Source organism: Apaloderma vittatum, unplaced genomic scaffold, assembly GCF_000703405.1.
Source record: "Apaloderma vittatum isolate BGI_N311 unplaced genomic scaffold, ASM70340v1 scaffold499, whole genome shotgun sequence".
Classification (NCBI taxonomy): domain Eukaryota; kingdom Metazoa; phylum Chordata; class Aves; order Trogoniformes; family Trogonidae; genus Apaloderma; species Apaloderma vittatum.
In genome coordinates, this window is record NW_009735660.1 from 23,015 (window position 1) to 40,933 (window position 17,919).

At 38.6% G+C, this 17,919-nt stretch overlaps 1 protein-coding gene across 1 annotated transcript in view; it reads right to left on the reverse strand.

Annotated features, from left to right (window-relative positions):
- The window catches only part of NR1H4 (nuclear receptor subfamily 1, group H, member 4), a 55,554-nt gene that overhangs the window by 22,156 nt on the left and 15,479 nt on the right, over positions 1 to 17,919 (reverse strand). The window contains exons 3-4 of the mRNA XM_009876646.1: positions 12,709 to 12,846; positions 1,953 to 2,315 (exon numbers count right to left, since the gene is read on the reverse strand). Of these exons, the coding sequence (XP_009874948.1) occupies positions 1,953 to 2,315; positions 12,709 to 12,793 (448 nt within the window). The 5' untranslated portion in view covers positions 12,794 to 12,846. The remainder of the gene's footprint in view (positions 1 to 1,952; positions 2,316 to 12,708; positions 12,847 to 17,919) is intronic.

A 17,919-nucleotide genomic window follows, 5' to 3' on the forward strand; every position in this document is an offset into this window, starting at 1 on the left:
TATCCAAGAAAGAAATGAAAAATATTAGCATATTCATCACAGAGGATTGAATCCCATAAAAATCTGTGCAAAGCCTCCCCCTTTGAACAAGGATGTCCATCCAGCAAGGGTGCTGCAAGGTGAGCACTAGTCCTGCAGAAAGAGATCGGCATTATTATTTCAGACACACATTGAACATGAATTAACAGTTTCGTTGCCAAAAAGAGTGAGACACTTGAGGTAGTTCTGCTGCTGCTCTGGTAAGATCACAAGTACTGAGTGCAATGTTGGTCATCATGCATTGAGGATAATTTATACTAATGTGAAAAATTCTGCAAACACACAAGAATGATCAGAGGTCTAGAAAACATAGTACCCCCTTCACCTTGTCAAACAGAATTACTATCCTCTGCACATCTTTTTACTGAATCAGCTGGTTCTTTAATCATCTCTAAAGTTTATTGTAGAAACAGAATGGATTATCTTCAAATAATTCAACTTTCACTATGTTTGATCAAGAGTACTACTCTTCATAACTGATGTTGCAGTAATGAAACAGAGCAAAACCATAAAATAAATTATCCCAATAAAGCAGTAACACTATGGTTATATAAAGTTATTCAGATTGAATTGGTAGAGATGAAGACCTATTTCCTTTCACCAGGGGTTTTAATCTGAGTATTTAGCTGGTGGTTTTCATTTCTCTCCTAGAAATAGTTTTTACAAGTTCCATAGTTTATAAGTGTAAGTAACTGAAAAATTGCTAATACATTTAATAATGAAGTTAACAGAGAGTAGTAGTAGCTCATTACTTGGAAGCTTCATGTTAAAATTGATTTTGATCTGGTATTAGTGACAGCATCCGTATGAGTTAATCCAAATTTTTTGAATTTTCACATGGGCGGCAGAAAGAAACAAATCTCCTACTTATTGGAATTATTGAGATAAATTATATTAGTCCCCTGACTGTATTCGTGTTTAGAGTGGTTGACCAGTGTGGTCTGTAAGAGATAAAGCAAACCCCTCAAGTTAGTTCAAACACCACTCTCAGTGACAGTGACCTCCAGATTATGATATTTTTATGCTTCAATAATGCCGTGCTTTAGCCTTTATCCATAGAACTGAAACAATAACGTAATATTTATTCACAAAATAGAATGAAAATGGGGGCATTATTTTTCTGTAATGTACCTCAGCCCTGCCACAGAGGTATAATAGTTATTCCAGGTATAATAGTTATTCCATCAGCATAATCCTTTGTCCCTCTCTACTAAAATATCTGGCAATCACATTTCCAATAATGGCAATGATTTTCTAGATCCCATTTATCCTCACACAAACTTGTGAAAACTGTTCTCCTAAGAAGCAAGATATTTATCCTACAAATATCACCTTTTTCCCAAAGAAGCTCATTCCCTAGGGATAGAAGAAAGTCTAGAACTAGAAATCCTTTCATGTCACAAACTTGCAGACACCCACCATATCCTTTGGGAGCTGGGGGAAAGAGATTCCCTGGGAACAGCAGCAGGTAGGAAGTGCAGGCTTTCGCTCCCTTTCAATGCGTGCTACAGGAGGCATTTGGGCTGAGTTTGCGTCTTATTTCTAGAGCAGCCTAGCACTGAACTCCCTTCATGGGGTTTGGTTCCTTCCACATGCAGAGATTGGCATGAACAGCCTCCAAGACAGCAAAGTCAGGCTGCCAGGGCCCCACATGGAATCTCTTCTTCACTTCACCAAGAGCTAATGGTGGCTCAAGACCCGTAGGTTGGTCAACTGTGCTCTATAATCACGGAATAGTGGTGGAAGATGCTGTCAATCTGTCTTGGGAAAAATACCCAGTAGTATACAACAGATCCAAACAGAAATCTCTAAAATGCTTAATGACACAGATAAAATTAACAGTAAAGAAAAGAATATTCAGAAACTGTTGCATTTAATAGCTGAATTGTACTCTGTAACTGATTTCATCCTACCTTTGCATCCTTCACAAGTAAGAGCATTGTAGTGGTACCCAGAGGCTTTGTCACCGCAAACCACACAGAGCTCTTCTCCTTTCACTCTTCCCGTGGAGTGACCCAGTCTAGGCTTTTTAGCTGCAGGGATATCCATTATCTCTGACTCCCTTGTGAACAAGGTCTCTGAGGGTATTCTCCTGAGCTCATACATCCCAGGGGAATACCATTCCTCATGCTGCGGAGGGTAGAAGCCTAGGTTGGAGTAATAAGGCGGCGATGAAATCTGAGGCTGGACTTGGGGAAAAGGCACACTGTTGTACTGCGGGTAAGGTGACACATCTGCCTCTTGCGCTGGAGAACTCATTGGCTCTGAAAGGACACCTGGAAAAAAATAATGCCAAAACAATTTCTATTACTATCATGAAACTGTAGTTATTAGACAAGTTCCACTTCCAGACATCCATCTCTAAACTGAGGCATAATCATGAAGATTGAATTATCTGAACTCAAGTTTACTGTGGTCCCTGTCCTACACAAATACGTTGGAAAATATTTTAAAAGCAACTTAGTCATTCTCAGCTACTCCTTTATTATGGGTAGAAATGTCCAGCACTGGCACCGATATTAAAAAATCTTGAAAGATTATATGCAGATAAATGTGTAAAAGTTTAGTTTACAAGAAAGAGCAATCCACACCACAGAGAAGCTAGCAACATGAATTAGATCTCACAGCAGAATAAAAGAAACCCAAACAAAAGCCAAAAATCCTGTGGCATTGGTGAAAGTTACATCAAGACTCAGACATCACGTTAATTTCTATTTAATTCTGAAAGAATACACCATGACAGGGAAAAACTGCGCTGGAGAAAGACAACAAGAGTGAGGCTTAATTATAAGTCTAAGAACATGAAATAAACCTTTGAGAAGAGACTGAAAGGAGAAAGTGAGGTTGCTATGTGGGAACAGGGAAGATATTCCTGAGATAAGCAGTGCAATCACCATCCAGCCTTCAGGGGACACCCAGACAGCCTCTGCAGCCTAGTCCCTGGCCTCTCCAAGCCTGTGCCACTCAGCACAGTTTCACGGTTCCCACCGAAGCACTTGTGCAAGCCAGCACTGTTCACCCCTGAGTGAGCAACAAATCTGGCAGTGGCACAGGGAATGGCATCCTGTCAGGTTCGAAGCAATGTCTGGAGGCTGCCTTGACTTTGCTTATTAAATAGCAAGCTTAAAAACACAAACAACTGAAGCCTCATTTTTTAATGTGCTACAAGTAAAATTAGATCTAGCAGTCCCTGCATGGTGTAATAAAATCAATCCCATGTGAAACAGATGAAAAGAGTAATTTAAAAGTTATTTGCAAACTACTTCATATTTTCTCATTTTTTCATATTTTTCACATCTTGCTGTTTCATGAAAACACTGACACAATTCCTTCATTAGTTCCAAGAATCGAATCTGAGGAAAATAGTGCATATTTCCAGGAAGAAGATGAATGTCACTCTTATTGGAGTCTACAGCAGTATTTACAAGGAAATCATAAATTAATGTTTGTTGGTGACCATTACTTAGAAGTGCTTCAGAAGCACTCCAGAAACATTTTTCCTGACATAAAATTGGTCCCCTGACAAGCCTTCTTCACTTCTGAGGAATCAGAAATGATGAAGAAATGCTAGCAGTTAAGAGGAGAGAGCATCTCTAAAAACAACAGTAATTAAAATCTATAGCAGGGGATTCTTCCCTCTCCTTTGTCTCCCTTCAGTTAGTGCCAGAAATCGACCTTTTCATGTCACCTACTTTTTTTGCTTTCAAGGTTTCGCACTCTTGCTCTGCAGCCTTCTGCCCTTCCTACTTTACTGTGCTGCCAAAGCCATCCAAGTGTTTTGCATTTGTCCGATTGCTGTGTTTTCCACACCACATCACAGCAAATAGCAAATGTCGAGGTTCCCGTTCAAGAATAAGCAGCAAGATTTATGTCTGTAAAAATGTGACTCAAAACCAAATGAGAGTAATGGTGCCATTCATTATTAACAATTAGTTTAATTATGGTTGCATTTAGTTGCTCCAGAAGAGGCCAGGGCTCCAAGAACTACCCTAACAGAAGGAGAAGGCACTCCCCAAAACCAATTTTATGCCCTTTAAACAAACAGCATAGACATGGAGACCTGACACAAAATACAGGCATCTGGGGACTCTGTGAAGACCCTGGAGGTGAAGTTACAGTTTCATGCACTAAGTACAAACTGATACCTGCCAGCTGCAACAGTGACAAAACATGTAAAGGATAGATACAGCAATGATTTGATGCTGACTTTTATTGTTCAGTAATGAGTAGGTGATCTATAATTAAAGACCACCTACCATTTGTTGAGACTGATGCCAAGACTGGTCAAGGTACTTCACGTACAAAAACTGGTGGCAATTGTGACATACACAATCATTATACAAATCATTCAGTCTCTCTTTGGAATATGCTCACGGGGAAACATAAGTTGTCATTTGCTACTTAGCAACTACTTAGCTGATTGAGTTTGCTAAAGGAAAGTGGAAAGATGCCAAAATGGAAAGGAAGCAACTCTTGGTTATGAACTTTCTGCCATCCACAGGAAATTTCACGAAAGCTTTATACTAGCCTCCTGAACAGCTTTGACCTCTGAAAGAGCAAGTAAAGAAAGCAATACTCCTTTCATAGCAAAAAAAAAAAAAAAATCTCAGACCTTGTTAATAAATTCCAGACTGCTGAAGAACCACAGCACATCCTGAGGCAACAGTGGATGTTTTTCTACACCACTGTAGATCCTTTTGGGTTACAGATATGTTTAGAAAAAACTTCGCAGTCATTAATCCTGCTGTGCTTCTGGAGGAAACAAAAAATCTGAGTCTTAATGTACGAAGGTAATTATGGAGGGAAAAATCCCAGGCAGCCTTTATCTCCCTTCTGTTTTTTTTCTTTCATGTCAGGCACATAGTTAAATGATTCAGCCGAACTGAGTCCATGCTCAGAGCAATGGAAGGGAAAAGGGAGAACAGGCAGAATTTAGAGAGACTGAGACAACATGGTCTTGTTTTATGTAAAACACATTTACAGCTTAAACTCTGGGAAGTGTTAGGGAGACTAGACTGATTTTTAAATATAATTAGGTTTTAACTGTGTAGGTTTCCCCACTTTAGCTTAAAGAGAACTTGTTATATTTTTAAGTAGATCTGTCTGAAGTGGCTGGTGGGTATATGCATTTCATCCTTAGAAATCAGACAGTTTGGGCTAATTAGGTGAGACACCATGCTCTACCCAGAGCAGATCAAAGCCAGTTGTCAAATTATTTATTTTTTTTCACAAAATGAGTCAATGAGTCTAGAATTAAACCTTGCAAGAAATGGTCTAATCCAAAATATTAGTGATCCAAAATCATTCCTAAAAATCATTCCTAAAAATAATTGTTTAAAACTGTGGATATGCTCCATACAGACTATTTAAAAATGAAATTGTTTCATTTTTTAGTTATGTTCTTTTACTCTGGAATATTATTTTTAAAAATTGAAACAAATTATGAGATTGAAATAGAAAGTAGATGCCTTGAAATCATTTGGGACAAAATATATCTGTGACTTGATCCAAAAAAACATGATCTGAGCTGTGTTTCCCAGATCTCTGTGTACACAAAGCTTCCAACAAAAGCTGTAAGGTTTCTGCTTTCAGAGGCACATGGTGCACTGCTCTGTCCTGTGTCGCATTTGAAAACCACACTGATTTTGAAATTATGCTTTGCAAAACAGATGCCATTCTAGATCGAGTAATTTCTTATTTCAAAAGAAAACTAATCTTATCTTGTCAAACCGAATGCACATATACTTTTGTTCAGATATATATTAGAAGAAATCTGAAATGGGCTGATCTCCTGTCACGGTAAAACATGAGCCAGCTTACTCAAATTGCTGGAGTTGCAGTAGTTTAAGCAGTGAAAGTGAAATTAGAAACAAGCTCATTGGAATACAGTGATATTTTATGTTTGTGCATACCTGTTTTTCCTTTTGGAAGCCTAAATTTCACATTTTTAAAGAAGGATTACTTAAACACACACAAATGTGATGTTACTTATAGCAGTAGGTCCATTATGTTTTGTAAATAAATGTTTTCCAGTGAAAAACATTTTACAGAAATCTGGAAATCTTACTAATAGCAAATTAAAACCTTTACATGGATGGAGTCACCATTTCACAAATATTTTTCTATAATACCACTTGAAACTGAAACTCATCAGAGTTTCGCTTTTGTTCCTTTAAATTCTTCACAGAATGTTTTACATAAGACTTGAAAAAAATATTTGAGGCAGGCTTAACCACTCGTAGAAGTTAAAGGTAATTTTCCTTGTGGGAATCAAAGAGTTTTCATTTTGCAGAATTATGTTGAGGTTATGTACAGTTTGAAGGTGGTTTTATCCAGAATATTACTGAAATTACAGTGATATGGCATTTCAACACAAAATTTATCCTTTTACTAATATAAAGCTAATTGAAGAGAAAACACTATAAGCAGTTCTAAAATTCTCCATAGGACATCCACAAAGAAACTGAAAGAAATAAGAACAAGGTTCAAGAACAAGGAATTTGGAAACCATAGTATAACTGCTAATGAAATCCTGATTTCATTCCAAACAAATTATTTGCAGATCTTTAAAGTTTGTTTGCTTTAAACAAAATTCCAACATCCTACAGTTTCAAGGAATAATGCAAGAACAGACGGAAAACACATCTAAGCAAGAACATGAAAATATCCTACCTCAGGCTGTCTTCAATCTGACCATTTCTTGAAGAAAAGTACTTTTCTTAAGGTACCCAGCCCTCCTTTCTCTCTCTTCCCCACCCCTGCCTCTCCTCCAAAAAAAAGACTACATATAAATAAAACTTCTTAATTCTGCTTTGTCTGTAGCCCATTGACTCCTTACTGTGAGAACTTTCTTTAAGATTACAAAGGAGTGACACAGGCCAGAGGTTATATAGTTTACTGATTAACTTCATTGCGGAGAAACTTGTTTGGAAATGTCTGAAACAATACTGATGTCTATTCCTAGTGTGGATTTACCTGGATAAAATTTGGTTGTCATTCAAGGAGATGTAGCCTAGTGATTTTGTACCTATAGTGATTTATTTACAACAAAATTTTTATCAATAAATATTTAGCGTGTTCGGGTGACTCTGTGCAATAGATTAAGCACTTCAATATCACAAGAAGCACTGACTGGATTTAAAGCAAGTTTTTTTTAAGCACAGAAATGTCTTATTCTCAGAAAAAGGCAAAAGCACTCAGGCAATACCGGACACTGCCTTGGATTGATTCTCATCTGCGTAGCTTAGGGGTAACTCTAACTCTCTAGACTGGACAGGATGTGTCTGCACTAAGCATTTGCTGACCTTACTTTTCTGAGCCCATGTGGTGTCCCTAGATATTATTGTTTCATATATGTCACTTCACCTGAAAGAACCTATAAGGTTGAGAGGGCTGTGCTGGATCCACCACAGCACTACTGTGACAGCTTGAAGTCAGAAGATTGTGTGGCATGCCTTGGGTTGGTGGCAGCTAAGGTGTGAAAGCACAAACCCCACTGAGGCAGCGTTAGAGGACACTGTAGGGTAAAATGTCCAAAACCTACTGCAGTCATGTCCAGCCCAGTCCCTGGATTAAGCCCATGTCTTAAAGACATAGAGTCACAGAATGTTAGGAGTTGGAAGGGACCTCAAAAGATCATCTAGTCCAATCCCCCTGCCAGAGCAAGATTCCCTAGGGCAGCCACACAGGAACTCCGCAACCTCTCTGGGCAGCCTGTGCCAGTGCTCTGTCACCCTCACAGTAAAGAAATTTCTCCTCATGTTGAGGTGGAACTGCTTATGTTCTAGCTTAAACCCATTATTTCTTGTTCTATTACTGGGCACCACAGAGAAGAGATTGTCTCCTTCCCCTTGACACCCACCCCTCAAATATTTATATACGTTAATAAGATCCCCTCTCAACCGTCTCCTTTCAAGGCTAAACAACCCCAGTTCTCTCAGTCTCTCTTCATAGGAGAAATGTTCAAGTCCCTTAATCATCCTCGTAACTCTCTGTTGGACTCCCTCCAGTAGGTCCCTGTCTCTCTTGAATTGGGGAGCCCAAAACTGGACACAGTATTCCAGGTGTGGTCTCACCAGGGCAGAGTAGAGGGGGAGGAGAACCTCCCTAGACCTGCTGGATATACATCTACTAAAGCAATCCAAAACAGCCCCAGAGCAAGATAAGAGTTGAGCAGTGCCAATATGGACAGTCACGGGTGCACTGTGCCTCTTTCAGTCTTCAGCTTCTTACATTTAGCATGGTGAATGAGCCCACTAAGACCCAACAACACATTTGTGACCAGAAGTATGTTTGAGGATCAAACTTGGAAATAAATAGGCAGAAAATCAAGGCTCAGACTGCAAGATTCTCATATTTCACAGAAAAGTCTCCTTTCCAGGCTAAGATCCACAAATGATTCAACGCATGCACAGAAATGCATCTGGGTTTTACATAGCTCAATGGTGCAACTTTTACCCTCAGAGCCCCATTCATCTGCATCCCTTCTCGAAATTTTTTTTTTTCTGATTGCCAGTCTGTTTGATTTGGGTTTCTTAATAATTATTATACATACACAATGTTCTGTTTTAATTTGTGTTGGTTTGTTTCCTTTTGATTTGGGGGTCTATTATGGGCCTAATTATCTTCTCTGTAGGGATGAAGCCAGATGGTGCATCATCTGCCAGGTGGTGCTAAAGACAAGTAGTTATTTAACATACCTTATGATCTCAAAGCTGTTTAATCCGTTTGGACACTTGATCCTACCACTTTTTTATTTTACTATTTTTTTTTAAAAAAGCATAATCAGAACAAATACAAATTTATCTAAAATGAGTCAGCCTTTTCAGCTGTTCTATATCTACAACAATTTTCAATGACTTTTGTTTTTCTTATATTGTCAAATATTTCAGACAAATTTAGATGTGTTATTTTCTTTTTCCCTTTGTCATGTGTCATTTTATGTTTACTCTTCCTTGTCTATTTCAATACAACTTTAAAGAGTGCTCATTCACCCCAAAAACTTTTTTCTCAGCTAAGGACATTTACAATGAGGTTGGTATTTCTTGTCTTGTTATATTTTGATGTCACATTACAAGAAAACACTGCCAGGCCATTAAAAAATACTTAAAGTAGGTCTTTATTGAAATTAAACACATAGAATCATAGAATGGCCTAAGCTGGAAGGGACCTTAGAGATCATTTAATCTAACCTCCCTGTCGTGGGCAGGGACGCCTCTCAACTATATCAGGCAACACATGAAGACTGAATGGGGATTGAACTCGCAACCTTGGTGTTATCAGCACCACATAATAGTACTAACTTTCCAGGTTCCTGGAAGTAATTCCATCTCTGATACCTGAATTTTCACACTTAATTTCTTGCAAATTAATAACTCTTATATAAGGTGCTTTCACAGAAAACAGAATGGGGTTATTATTTTAAAGGCCTGTTACTTGCATAAATAACAGGTTCAGTCAGATGCTATGTATGTATATCAGATGCCAGACAAATATAGAAGCTTACCCTTCACATTTAAACTACGAAGGAGACATTTTTGATGTTCAAAAATTAGTTCAGCCCTCTGTAAAAAAAGGCAAATGCTAGCCACTGGAAGAAATAAGATAATGGAGATATAGGTATTTCACACATGTATTAGCCCTAATATGAAAAACTTTCAAAGACAATTGAAAGATGTTTTCAAATACCTTTTTGCAACAGTCTTGCTGTCCCAGCTGAATAGCCAAACCTTAGAGGAAGGCTTGTCAGCTACAGCACAATGCTCTGCCAATGCACGTCAGCATCTTCTAGGTCACACTTTGGGTCCAGACAATTTGGAGCAAAGTGGAGAAACTCCTATCAGTCTATATCTACCATGGTAGAAGTGTCCACAGAATGAATTCATGGCTCTGCAGTTAAGTACAAAGCTTACAAAGGTTTTAAAAGGAGACCAGGATTTCAGTTCTAAGTTATAGAGTTTCAAAATTCAGATTGGTAGGTCTGTCACTTTTTCTTAGTTCAGGTTATGAAATTGGACAAGTTCTCACATAGCTGGCCCTGCTCAGTTCCATGGGACTTGTGAAATAAAAGTAGGGTTTGACTGAGGAAGAGAAGTATCTTAACAGGACAGATCCCAGGGAGACCACACACCTCTGGGATTTCTTGCCACCAGAAGTCCCTTTCCCTCACTGGGAAAATCAGAGCTGCAAGGAAGAAAAAAGTTAATATTTTGTGCCAATGCTATAGAGGATGTATCTTTTTATGTACCTTGTTTTCATTGGTTTTTCAAGAAGATATTTTCTATAAAGAGATCTCAGATGTTTCTAAATGATGTGAGTAGTGAGGTAGAAAAATAGACCTAGTTTTCCAGGAAGATAGGGTGGAAGGGAAGAACTTTGGGCTAAAGATCCTTCCTCATTTGCATGTTGAGCTTTTTCCAGGGACTCATAACTACAGAAGTGAAAAACTACAGTTAAAACACACTAACTCCAAAGACATAAAAAAATGCGTTACCTTAGACATAGTATTAAAATAGCAACATACAGTTTCCAGCTACTGAAAAATAGAGAACATTTTTTCTGTATACTCTTCTGAAACCTGCTGCAAATAGAAATCTTGCAGGTGGGTACGCAAAAGTGCCCTGGAATTACCAGAGTGATGAGGCTCACAGCACAAGCAACTCACAATTGACAATATTTCTTTTGAGACACCTGGAGCTGACATTTGGAGATGCACTTGGACTCTTTTTGAAGGTCTAAGAACACTCTCTCCGTAGACCAGGTGAAGCGTAATGAAAAGATAATGTATTTCAAAGAGTTTTTACAGAATGCAAGTATGCATCTTTGAAAAAGGAGACTCTTGTATAAGGGCTGATGTTTGTAAGCCAGCAATTTTGCACTTATATTACAGCAGAGCTGTAATGTGTGAGAAGCCCTTGGAGAAGTGCAAATTCTAGGGGTCATTTGAAAGAAATGCTTTTTTCCTGTGTCCTTGGGTTCACAAGTCTCTACCTGCCAAAACTGAAGGTGAAAAAATGCAAGCAGTTTACAACTATAAAATTGAGAGGCAAAGTATTTTCTACAAGCATTTTGAATAGATCGAGTAATATTTTCACAGTGAGTAACTTTCTCTGTGGACTCAGGTGTATAATATTTCTTATGGTTTTTTCCACCTATAAAATAAAGAAACACCAAATTTGTAAAGAATTCACTTCTGATATTTGAGTGATATCGCGTGAGACAGGACCAAGGGGTCCTACAAAACAAGTCAGCTTAAGTGAAACACAGCAGGAGTGCTAAGTCTCTTCCTAATGGAACCGCGATTCAACCCTGTAAAACATTATTTCTTTTCTCTTATAGAAATGTCAGTTTGAATTAAATCTCCATTGTGCTAAGTTCTGAATACCTATAATGGGAGACAGTCCCTCTGCTGAAGACCTCACAATTTCTAAGTAAGAGATCAGTGTGGAGGGAAATTATTTTACACTAACACGCTTCCTTGTATTTTGAAGCTAACTGATCACTACTCTTTAAAAAGAATGCAATGATTAGTGAAAAAGTAGACAGCAAGGGAATATCTTCTTGACAAAAATCTGAGATAATTCAGTTATTGCAGGACTTTTAAGGGGATAACTAGGCACAAAATTTGACATCTTAGATTTGAACATCAATGTCCTCTTTGTCTGCCAATGGCCTGACAGTAACACACAGTACTGCAACGGGCTTTGCTTATCATTAGTAATAGTGCTTTAGTTTAGCTGTATGGAGCCAGGACACTGCAAATGGTCTAATTTGGAGAGATGATTCCAACTTCTAAGAGCTCTGCAGAAGAAGTGGCTCTGCATGTCCCACGATGCCCGAACTACTATTCTTGTTTCAGACAGAAGAAATTGAAAAGTTTTTAATTTTTCCACTGCTTGAAAAGGCAGAATTCCGGTCTTATTTGGACTGGAAACTTCTGAAGTGTTGCAACTTTCTGTGGAGGTCTGTATTGTGTGGGTGGCCCTGAATGTATCATGTTACACATTGAAGGTCCCCCTCTGCTGCCAAAAGAAAGAGTAAAAATTGTATTTTCCTTTCTTTTTTTTTTCCTTAGCAATATATATAGCAGAAAACAGCTTTCTCATGCGTATAAAATATTGACCAAGAACTCTTCATTCATTAACAAACCCATGCTTAGCCTTGAAACATTCAGTGGAACTAGAGCAAGGAGAATATTCCAGCCTGTGTTATAAATTTTCTTGTGCATTTAAGCTAATAGCGTAAGTTTTAATGGTCTCAGTAAGACAATGGTTTTAATTTAGTTGAAATGACTTTCAAAAATACATCACAGTAGAATTTCATTGCAATCTAACTGCAAATATGTTTGCTCAGCTTGTTTTTAAAGACTCATATGAAGATAGCATCCACCCTACATATAAAGGTCTTACTTTGCTGAATGTTTTCAGATATGAAAATAGTTTTATAAAAGCAACCTACAAGCTCTGCTATGAGCAGTGATGAGAGCAATAGTGTGCAGAATTACATCAACACCACAGAACGATTATTTGTTATTCCTTCCATAAGTAGTGAAGATTCAAGAAGGTTGACACATGTCAGCCACACATCCCTGGCTTGAGATTTCAGTGCATTTTCTTCTAAAGTTTCTGAGTAAAGGATAGTTTGATATTTAGACCTAATTTAGTGACTTACCAAACAAATGAGGACCTTCAGCAAGAGAAAATCCATCAGCAGTAGCTAGCTGGTGATGTCCTATTAAATTCATTTCAGATCCCATTTATCCTTTAGTTCAGGAAGGATATATTAATTAAGAAACAGGTTGAAAGGAGACTCTGAAAGATACAAAGTAAAAAGAATATTTAAAACAAGATTACTAACTTTTGTGTACCTATTGTAAGGCAGGATTCAGGAGGTTGTTTCAATAGTTACTGTAACAAATGTCGGCTTGAAGCTACAATACCTAATTCAGCCTTTAAAGAAAATGCTGTGCCTAGTTTGTTTGGTTTTTCCTTGCTTTGGTATATTTTATTTGCCATCTTTCTGCTGCTCATTTAAAACTAATGGCAGCTTATGCTCAACCTTATTCAAATATTCACAGACTGAAGCACTGGCCTGACCTGCCAAGGGCATGCTGCCTTCCAGGGAATACCAGTTGTTTGCATTATTTTTTCATCACCCTGTCATCATTTCATTGTTTTCACTCACTGAAAAAGTGTAAGCTTATGGCTAGGTCAGAAGAACCAAGACAGGAACCTTGAGTTTAATTTCCAGTGACTGCCTTTTTATCTTGTCTTCAGTAATTACTGTCTGAGCAAGATAAACAGCAGCAAAAAAAAAGCAAGCAAAGTGTTTGTCTAATAACCAGGCCCACCCACCCACTTCTTCAAGCAGCTCTAGAAATCTCACTTGAGGAGGTTGGGAGATGCTTGTGCCTGCTCACTAGTGTGCTTTCCTAGCAGCTCAGGAGCAGATTTCATCTCCTGAAGCTGAGGTCGTCTTCTTCCCACTCTGACTACTAATCTATTAAATAAGAGGAAACTACCTCCTAATTCAAGGAGAGGCCATAGCCAGAGCAGCGTTGCATCTAGGAGGAAGGCGTGCAAGAGGCTCTCTTGCCCAGGTCTGGCACACACTGGTGGGATGGGGCGACTCAAGATTTCATTTGAGGCAAGACCATCAGCAACAGGAGTACACACAATGCCAATATGAAGATGTCTCAGGGGTTTATGCAGACACCAAGAGGATTGTGCGTAAAGTCAACAGAAATCTGTTTTGCTTTCTTTTATAGTCCTAATTCTTTATTTGGTTTTATTCCTGTGAGACTGTCCCTGGGACTGCATTTCCATTCACTGAAGGCATTTGAGAGCTATAGCCCACTCTGCTTCCCAGTGAGGGCTCGGCATGTTTCTCAAGCAGAAGTGAAGTCATCTGAGAAGAACGTGAATATGGCAGGAGGCCCCAGTTCTGAGCAGGCTGGGAAGTAGCTTGCAAGAGTGGCAAGCATACTATGTAATTACAGTCAGATTTGTCTGTAAGGATTCATTAAGTTATTTCCTAGCATAAACAAAGGCCCTCTAATTAGACAGATGCATTTTAAATATCTGCCCGCAGAAAATTTAAACAGTTTACTCAGAAATGTCAAAAGCTACTTGTATCACAGACCAGATAGGGTTCTTGTGGCAAATAACATGTAAACACTCGATCTCAAATCTAGCACAGAAATATAGTTTTGCAACAGCAAAAAACTCCACGTATCTTGGGATGCACATTGGCAACTAGCCCAACCACCCCACTAGGCCCACGTCTACTTCCATCCATTTTACTGCCTCTCCATCGCATTTGATGGGCTAGAAGGAATCTGCTGGACTGAAGAGGTGGGGCTATCCACATGGATTCAAAGGTCTTACAGTCCCTGGCAGCCAGTTTTCTCATGAACTACCTATGACAGACCGGTGGGCAGGGGTTCCTCTTACAGACTGTTACAAGGGTTCTATGACAGGAGAAGACAGTAGCACAGTCAGGACCCTTATAATGGTCAGTAAGAGAAACATCAAAATAAGACATCTTCAGAAAGCTCTTGAATGTTTCTCTGGATTTTCTTGCTGAAGACCAGCAGAGATGCCATCTCCATCCTTCCTCTAACATCCAAGCCCTTCGATAGCTTTCTTACAGCCCACAAGCATGCAACTCTGGCAGTTCCTTGCTGGATTAGCTCTCCCAATAGCTAGACTTGAAGATTACATTCCATCACTACTACTATTTCTCATGGTTCTTCTTCAGATCCTGTACGAGGAACTAGCACTGCAACAGCTAACATGTCAGTATTGGCGTTATGGATTTCTACATGTTCATGTAGAGCCTAGAACTTAACTTCTTAGGGAGTGCTGGGTGTTACATCAAAATAATTTAAAGACAGTCCCAAGATTACATTAATTAAGTATTTTGTTAGACTGTCATTGTGTGGTCAGACTTTCAATGTATGTCTGCTCAGCTTGTAAGGTGTATATCCTGCATCTGTCTACTCTGTGCTGCAAGTAAAGGAGAAAACAAGCAAGCTATCTTTTTAAATGCTAATATAGTGTCTGTGTTCTTATGGTCTCCTTGAAATGTCTGTAAACTCTATTAAATGATCTCTAAGGTCCCTTCCAACCTAGGCCATTCTATGATTCTTGTTTCTTTGAGGCTATTGCATTTTTCTAACGTGTCATTAGACAACACTACTCTTCAAGATTGACTTCTTAGAATCTCCTGTTCCTTACGTACACAAAAACCAGACTTGGTGCTATTAATGCTGCCTCATTTATAGTAAGAAACTTGAGGATACATTGTCATAACCTCACAGTATGCTAGGATGTTCTAGGCTTTGTAAATACCTTTCCTGCTATATTAATTTTGATCTGAATAGATTCCATTTGAGTCAAATGCTCATGATGATTTCACAGTTACCACCTTTTTTAATACTTCATTTTCTTTAATATATTCAGCTGATGTAGACCATTTACTGGATTTCATGGAAGAAATTAATCCTATCTTCTGAGGATTTCTGCAAGGCAGAAGACATGACCACCATTAAAAAGGCTGGAAATATATTATCTATTACATGTAGATTTGCTGCTGTAAATTTACGTGAACACCAAATTCTTCATTAAATATTAATTGACATTGTGCTTTGATTTGCCCCTGAATCCAGCCTGCTCTGAGCCATCTATCCCATTCATTTCACCAGTATTAAATAGCAGCAACTGCTGATTTTTGGCTTTCAGACCTTCACCAGTTATATAACATAGAATATTTGAGCACCACTTATTCCACATATTTTCCAGATCTGGGAAATAGTATAGGTCACTGTAAGACAGTGTTACAAGGCATCACAAACCCAGGGGTGACGGTTCCACATCCTGTCATCAACCTCTTCTTAGCCTAACCCTCCCCAGCTGCTGCTGCTGCTGTGGTCAAACAACTGCAGTCCCCGATGGCTGCAGCAACCATGGAGCAGAAGCCTTGCTCTGCCTGGAGGGATGGTCACACCCAGCACATGTACTGAGAAACACCCCAATTACTGCGACATGTCTGGGTGACAAAGGGTGCCATGTGCAGCACCTATGCACAGAAGGTCTTGCAGAAGTATTCCTTACAAAGACAGAGGGTCTGAGGCTTTATTTTCAGTCAGTAGCATAAAGCTATGTCACCTCAGCTCCCAGGGTAGGTTCCTCTACCTGAACGGGGATCAGTAACCACTCTCTTAATTCAGTTTTCTTTATCCATAAAAACCACGTAGTAGTGGTATGCATGGCATTCACAGGCATCTTGGTGTGACTAAACTTTCACAGGTATTTCTACCTCATGCTTGCTTTCTTATTATCTTTTAGCTACTGCTGTCAAGATGAATCTAGACAACCTTAGCCAACTTGACCAATACTCTATCCTGAGGTGTAATAAAAAACCACATCAAATATGGGTAAAAGCTGAAATAACAGCAATAGGTGCTCTCCAAAATAAAAGCCCCCCAAGAGAAATTAAGAAGCATGGGCTAAGTTACAAAGCTTTTCTTGTTTCTTTTTTTTCCCCCAAATAATTATTTTAACTAACTTGTTAATAAAACTATTTACTCCACTTTTGAGATTATTTTCATAGGCCAAAAATATAGAGCAAACAAGAAATCAGTACACTTAAAGTAAAATACATGCCCAATTGCTTGAGATTTTTATCACTTGCGTATTTAGAGCTCTGAATCACATAACATTTTATTATATCTGTCTTTTAGCATGCTTCAGAACAGTCAATCAATGCATGTTCATGTATTCTATGTTTAACAGAAAATTGAGGTGCACATTATTATATATGTGGTTTGTACTTTCACCTTATATATGTGCATGCATGTGTATTCAGCTTTTTTTACAGGGTATATGCTCAGGGGAGTATACAAATGTGTATATATAGACATATGTATGTAGGTGTAGTCTTCAGATTTATTTTGGACCCTTGTATCAGTGGACTACGTCTGCCCCTGTCTTGTGTGTAAGCAAAGACAAGTCTCTTAATAAAATAAAGCTAAAATCAACTGGTCTCACTGAAAGACAAAAGACTCTTCTTTCAGGAAGAGTGAAATATATTTGATCAACGCTCCGTGACAGTCTAATTACCTTTTACCTTCAGAAGAATGACTGAATCTATTTCAGTTACTCAATAAAGGAAGATATATCAAAGGACTGTCAAAGTTCTCACAAATGTGAGTGAGGTACATTTCTCTCCTCCTGTCCCATAATATTGTTCTATTCTTTATACAACTGGCTGCCAATTGCTCGAAGAGAAATTTCAGTAACATCATTAATCTGTGGCTGGGTCCAAACACTGTTAACATCAATGGGAAGTTTCCCATCTAGTTCACAGGCTTTTGATCTGGCCTCATAGGCTTTTTGTAGAATATTTAATGCAGTGCCTCACTTATCTGAGAGGCTTTTTTATTTGTTTCATTGGTTGTTTGTTTTAAAGTGTATCAAAGAGACATGAAAGCATTAGAAAGATTTGTGCTTCTTGTTTCTAGCCTTTTACTGCCAGATTATTTTGGCATGAATGGCACCACAGGCAGCTACACAGTGGCTGAGGCAAAATAGAAGCAACAGTACAAGCAAGTCTGAGAACCAGAGACAGGGCTGGTGTTACTGCGTTTGTTTGAAATTTACTGTTAAGTTTTTTTAATATGACATCTAAAATCAGAGCAGCAAAGAGACCCAGGACACAAAAACCACACAACATTCTTACAGCTTATTTCTGAAGCAAAAATAACTATCTTTGTCAGTCACAAATAGAAAAGAAATCTCTACCAGAAGTCTCAGTGGCTACAGATATACCATATCTGTAGGTGGGCAGGTAACTTCAAAGAACGGGGCAAATTTCTGACTG